The sequence below is a fragment of the Anneissia japonica genome, unplaced genomic scaffold (genome assembly GCF_011630105.1).
Source record: "Anneissia japonica isolate Jap-2015-1 unplaced genomic scaffold, ASM1163010v1 scaffold287993_len234700_cov117, whole genome shotgun sequence".
Taxonomy (NCBI): Eukaryota; Metazoa; Echinodermata; class Crinoidea; order Comatulida; family Comatulidae; genus Anneissia; species Anneissia japonica.
The window spans coordinates 49,245-56,229 of record NW_022729488.1 but is presented as its reverse complement, the minus strand read 5'-3'; the positions used below and the strand labels follow the sequence as shown (position 1 = coordinate 56,229).

Genomic DNA, 6,985 nt, shown 5'->3' with positions numbered 1-6,985 from the left:
AGTAATGTCCCTACCCCTTGATGCATAGTCCCTTTAGGCATACTGGTATTTTATTTTGCATACTTTTGTGCATAAGCTATATAGCAGGTAATAGCCATTCACAGATTTCATAGCAATAAAAGATTGAAATAAATGGATTTAATTAATATTCAATTTTTTATGTTTAGTTTGTTATTTACAAATTTTGTAATATTAAACATATATTGCAAAAATGAGCTTAAGCAGAAACATTGTCATGCATCTTTATGAATAGAGCTATACCACCAGCAAGTTTTCTACCATGATCTATTTCAGCGTAGGACGTAGTTTCATCTGTACAAATCACTCGTGATGGAGAAGATGGGCTGAGATTAAGATCAGCATAAGTAATTTGACTCTGTAAAAAGAGTTTGTCATGGATAAAATTTATGCATCAACTCAAGCAATGCTAATGAAGTTTCCTACTAGAAATTAGTTTATCCATGTATATGAAATCACAAAATAGAAGTAATATTATTTATTGTTATATATAAAGGTTTCTTATCAGTATTTTAATCACAGATTTTATTATTTCTTGTAAATGAAGTATTAATTTGTGTAATAACCTAAAATGAAATAAAAACAAATCCATTTAATAAATTGGTTATGAATATTGCTTATAGGAATAAAGCAGAAAAAAGTTCTGTTGACTAAATAGAAATTTCAGTTACCACAAAATTAACATTTTAATTTTTGCCTCTGAGATACAGTACTTATTTATCCTTGATTATTAATAATGACTACTTTTTTGCTTTGATCATGCAAAACAAATAAAATTAATTGTACAACTCATACTGTACAAATTGAATGCTTACGGTTTCACAACTGTTATCTTGTTCCCCTTGATAAAAAAAAGTCACATGAAAGATTATATACTAATGTAGATGATAAATGTCAATAATTTTGAAAACTCAAGATGATTAAGTTATGAACTTAATTACTCAAAATGTAATTGTCTTTAAGTGCTATGATAGAGAATCAAAAAGGATTGTTTATTTTGACACAATGTGAGATATGAATGTGTAGCACTTCATTGAATCTTGACTATAAGTCACACTGTATTTTAAAAAGGAAAAGAACATCAACATAAAATAGCTTACAATAATTACATTTTTCCATCACAGGCATTGTAGTACAGTAAACTAATGCCGAAAGTCTTCCCTAACAAAAATGTTATATCAGCACACTTCTCTTAATAGCACACAAAATTTTCATTTATGTTGATCACCACAATTATTAAAATTACTATACAGTATTAATAAACGTGTCTAATGTAAATGTAGTTTAAGCCGTCAAAGTTTAGGGATTACCATACGTGCGAGGTGTTGTATACTAATGCGATCTTATGGGTTGCAGTGGTGGCGCCAGCTCTTCAGATCCCCTACAGGGTGCTGGTACCTCCGACCCCAGATAGGGGGACTCTTTAACCTGCATGGTTTTCTATCAAATTTTAAATAAATATCCCCTAATTAACACAAAATTGTATTATTTTTCAATATAGAAATTCCCTCAACCAATGAAATGTTTCCCCTAGCCAGGGGGAACAACGCTTGGGTGTGGACCCTGTCGAGGAGCTTAGACCCCTCTTCGGGGAGCTTGGACCTCTCTTCGGGGAATTACTGGCGCCGCCCCTGGCCACATGGACCTTAGACAAAAAAAGTGATCACCATATGATATGGAAATCTCTTTCAAAAGACACACAACCGCAATGCACATCCATTATCAGAAAATGTTGATGTGCATGCAAAGTAAACCATGTTACCCAAAAAATTATACAATTGGAAGCCAAGACATGGAAAACAGACCAGGAAGACCTAAAACAAATGGAAAATGTAATCAAATGGGATCTAGACAGACTTAGTTATAGGTGAACTGTGGAGGAAGCACACCAAAAGATCTGTAAGTTTCTCACAAGTCAAGCAGCAGGTGCAGAAATATGCATGATGCTGTCTAGTACAGTCAGTAAATGTATTTGCATTTAAACTTTACATGTCTAATGATTTTTAAGTTACTACAAATAAGCAAATAAGAGCAGTTAAATTACCTGTTATTCAGTGCATACTTTAAGCCATAATACATGAAACTAGTTCATAATGAAATGAGAAATATGGAAGTTGGGACAAATTGAATCAAGTTTACCTTTTTCATCAGGAAAGGTGGAAGCCGGTGGTTTACTTTCTTCGTTGATATTCTCTATTGACTTTGAAAAAAATGATATACTGTTGCTACTCAGCAAGTTTTGTAAATAGGTATACAAAAAAAGCCAGAAAATATATGCGATGAGGTATTAAATTCCATGCTCTTGCTATATGCTACATCTCCATTTATACTTTTATTTTTAATAGTTTTATTTTTATAAAGGAGAAGGGTAAATGATTTCATTGCTAGGGAGAAGAAGGAAGAAAGGTACTTAGTATTTTGTATTGTTTTTTGTGTTTTGGAAGTACCTTTCCCTCCAAAAGTCTAAATAAATATTATTATTATTCCTATAATACTGTACACCTTGTTGTCTTAAATGTTATGTACATTAAAACATATTATAACATACGTTCACAGAGGCCTCTTTTTCATTGGAGTCATTGTTACCACACTGATCCTCACCATCAGCATTTCCTCTTTCACAGTCTTTTTCTTCCAGCTCAAGTCCCTCATAATGTTTACCCTCACTAAAAAAGATAAGAATTTAATTATTCCTCCTCTACTGTACAGGAAAAATTTAAAATTGGAATAAACATTTCAACTGATTGGTATACAACACATCTGTATGGACACAATATTTGAAAACCAGACCTCTGCAGGTGCCAAGGTTCCTACGCAGCCATTGGCAAAATATTACACTTGAACAAATTCTAAGATTTACTTCTAGATTCCCATAAATGGCACTTTAAAACTACAAAAATGTTTTTCAAGACCAGTACTCTGTGACAAAATTGATTGGCTAATCCTCGCCAAGAAGGATTCTGTATCCCTTCCCCAAGAGGTGGACCCAGGACTTTTCTTTAAGCAGAGATCAAAACATACATTTAAATTATTCATTCAGGTAGAAATGTTATAGGTACTTTTTAGTGTCCTTAAATAACAGTTGTTGCAATTTTTGTACATTCCTTAAAGTCCAATCATTAATTGGAGAGCTCAAACAAGCAATGGCATTTTTTAAAAATCAAAACAAACATTCAATCTTGGGTGTAGGTGAGTAATAAAGTTCTTGTGTATTGCTTTAATATTTATTCAAAAGGGTTTTCAAGCAGTAGAGTGCAATTACAGGACCAAATATTACATGTATGCAAAAATAAATGGAAAAAAATGCTTGGAAATTCAAGTTTGCTTGTTAAAAAATTTTCAACAAACATGAACACGTCATTGCAAAGTATCGTATTGATTTACAGCAAAGAACCAATAATAATAGTAGTGTAGATAATAATAATAATAATAATAATAATAATAATAATAATAATAATAATAATAATCATCATCATCATAATAATAAAATAGTGTAATTAAACATTAATGTATTTGGAAGTACACTTTCAAAATGCACACCAACCAAAAAAAAGATCAAATCAAATCTTCAAAAGTTTTATTTTACAAAACCAACTCGTGCATGTGAAACTTATAAAAACCAAACAATGCATAACATTATATCTTGTACTTTCACTTTTGAAATTTCACTAGAATTCTATCAGGAAGAAATTAAAATTATGTAGTACAGTAGTAAATATTTTATTACTTTCAATCCTCCCATTGAAATCAAGTTCAAGTTCAGTTTATTCACATAATGCATCATCAGGAATTACAATGAATAAAATAGATTATATTAAATAGGAATGCAAATATGTCTGGAGAAAGCCAGATAAGCCCAGGAGGGCTTTAAGCCTGGTTCCACCAGTAAAAATTTGAAAATTAAAAGTTTTGATAATAAAGTGAATGCTGTACACATACAAAACACACAAGAATACAAGAACAGAGTACAACATTATATTCTTAATGGGACAAGGACAGTACAGAACACATACACTAAGAAACAAGGGTAACGGTATTGGATTTTGTAATTAAGCTGACGAGTTTAGGCTATAACTAAAAGAATAATTATGATTAAGGATATTAAGAGTGTTTATATTTAGATATAAGGTGTGATTTGTAATTGTATTTAAAACAATTTGTGGTATTGTGACTTAAGATGGATGTGTCAAGTGAGTTCCAGAGCAGAGGACCGGTGTGCATTATTGAATTTCGAGTCAAGGTTCTATTGTAGTTTTTTTTAACATACTTGTTTGCGTTTCTAGTGTCATAGTTATATAGCTCATTATTTTTTTGTAAAGTATCCTTTAAAAGTATTTGGGAGTTGTTTGTATATCGATACATGAAAATGGCAGATTGCAATTTATTTACGTCAAAAATGTTTAAGGTGTTAAATTTATAGAAAAAAAAGAGGTTTGAATGGGAAAGGTAATTTTAAAAAAAAGCAAATACGAAGAACCCTTTTTTGAAGTTTAAATAATTGATCAAGTTTAGTTGTTTCAGTGCTAGTTCAAGGACAAAGAGTTTGGTGTTTTGTATCAGTGGCTGCCCATGCAATAAATCATGCTTGCTGCTTTCTAAGAACTGAACACAAATTATTTGTTATGAATTTTATTAGAATGAAGCACGTTTGCTTGCGGACTACATTCACATTTGTCTAATATGTGAATGTGGTGAGGGCTTTGTAAGTGAATAGTCCATTAAACATCTGACTACAAAAGTACTGCCATAGTTTTAGTTGGAATTTAATAGTTCTATGACAAATATTTTTGCAAACTTTCAAATATAATAAATATAATTTAACACAGATAAAAATTTATTAATTAAAAAATGACCAAAAACAATTTTTTAAAAACATACTTAAATATAGGACAAATACAAAGTTTTTTTCTGTTGTACCTGAAAATTATATAATAAAAACCCAAAATAAAAGATGAGAAGTGAATACTATATAATAACTAACCTATTTTTACTTTTCTTTCCCAAGTCACCATTTTCATCTACAATCATGAAAGCAAATAGAGACAACAAAATTAGTTAAGAAATAATCTCATGTTATGACCACTTCAGATAGAAAACCTATTTACAGATAACACCAAAACATTTCACTTCATTTAATTTTATTGACCATCAAAATACACATACAGAAAAGATATAATGAATAATTCTAATAATTCTATCAGGTCAGGGGCAGCTGAAGAAATTACTATGGCTCACAAAGTTACTATAGCCAATCAATGTAAAGTAACTTACATTTTTCTTTGTATTCAATACAACAGATTCCACAAAAGTAGAAACAGCAACGGAGAATATACATGAAGCCGAGCTTAGGAGCTAAACCAATTGCTTGTGTTTTCCATTCCTCCTTGTTTTTCTCTTTACTTTTTAAGTCCCACTGGAAAGTCTCAAAGTGCGCAATACTAGGACGATATTTATTTCTCATTACAAGTGATACGTCGCCTTCTACTGCTGTCATATTTTCACCTTTCATCTCAATTTTTCTGCAAAATATAAAGTCTGCAAAAAACAATTTAGTTTAAAAAAATTGTGAATAATGTTCTGAAAACTCATCTAAATAACAAACTTAATTCTGATTTAGAGTTAACAGAATTACAAACTAAAATGTCAAAAAGTATGTACCAGTTACTCTCATCTGTCCACAACAGGAGCTGTATGGACCAGTACAAAAGAAATTGTGAAAGATGTACTGGGTTCTTTAAATAAAGTGTACATGAGCCAAGTTGTGTACACTGGGCCTACAGTTTTTATTCCTTATCTGAGAAGACTTTTCACCACCAGAACCATTAGGCAAGGGTGCCGTTCAAACTAGCGTCAAATTTATGGTTGTACTTTGCGGCATCATTAAGGTTTTATGTCAGTGCCTCCATTGGGAACAACAATGTAAAGTATGAAATAATAGTTATGTGCAAGGAATTCTAATAAGGATACTAAAAGTATGAATGCAAATGAACCACCAATATATACTTCAGTATATTTTTAGACTTTTGATAGAACATTTCTACCAATCTCAGTGTGCACTAAACAACTCTTTGACTGGGATCCTGTAAGAGTGATAAGTCTTCTAGTAAATTCTGACCTCTTATTTACTGTAGGTGTATATTCAAACCTTATTATAGCAAACATTAGTCTTGCATTAGAAACCATTACTGAGCAACTTACAAAGCAGAATCAGTATCCACAACAGCATGACAGGAATAACGAAAAGTGCATACAATGCCGAGTTCGACCCCTCTAAAAGAAAAATATGATATACACACTTTAATTTAAATATTCCTCAATTACTAGAATTATTGTTTCAAGACATATTTTAATTTAATTTACTTACTTATCAACAATATTTCTGTGATTTTTAGATCTAAAAACAATTCTGGTATTATAAATTAAAGGCATAACAACAATAGGCATATACTGTAAGCATTAGGAAACAGATGATCCATTAGTTCACTGTTAATTAATTCAAAAGTTTTCATAAAAGACTGTTTAAATACAAAAACAGATATATGCATTAGTAATACACACACATACTAACATATCCTACAAACTTTCTTTTGTTGTGAATGTTGGATTATTGTTTGATTTCATTAATTAAATTAAATACAAATAGCACAAAAATACAAGCTTCAGTTCATGCTTGGCGTCATGTTAATTCACACCCTGCACCTGGATCCACAGAAAACGTACGTATGCAACACAAAGGCATTTGCTTTGCACACCTTAATGTAAGATCTCTTTATTACAAAACGGATGAACTTGCAGTTCTAATGTCGCAGAATGGGATTCAGGCCCGTAGCCAGGGGGAGTTTTTATGGTTCGGGCGAACCCCCCTTTTCTAGCGAACTCCCCTGTTTTCTAGCGAACCCCCTCGAATTTTTGAATGAGTCCCACCCGTTTTTAAATTGTAGCCTGCATTACAAGCCTACATTCATAG

General features: G+C 31.5%; 1 protein-coding gene across 1 annotated transcript; it reads right to left on the bottom strand.

Annotated features, from left to right (window-relative positions):
* Positions 1 to 2,396: 2,396 nt before the first annotated feature.
* On the bottom strand, positions 2,397 to 5,896 carry LOC117114694. The gene is made up of 5 exons (XM_033258382.1): positions 5,887 to 5,896; positions 5,290 to 5,553; positions 5,000 to 5,036; positions 2,567 to 2,684; positions 2,397 to 2,402 (listed from the first exon to the last, which is right to left on the bottom strand). Exons 1-5 carry the CDS (start codon positions 5,894 to 5,896, stop codon positions 2,397 to 2,399), a joined length of 435 nt encoding a protein of 144 aa, XP_033114273.1.
* Positions 5,897 to 6,985: the final 1,089 nt, after the last annotated feature.

Excerpts from the sequence above, each read along its gene's own strand:
- LOC117114694 (XM_033258382.1), bottom strand. Across the intron at positions 5,037-5,289 it reads TATTGAATACAAAGAAAAAT|ATGAAAATGGTGACTTGGGA; the intron begins GTAAGTTACTTT and ends TCATGATTGTAG. Across the intron at positions 2,685-4,999 it reads GGAAAGAAAAGTAAAAATAG|TGAGGGTAAACATTATGAGG; the intron begins GTTAGTTATTAT and ends TATCTTTTTTAG.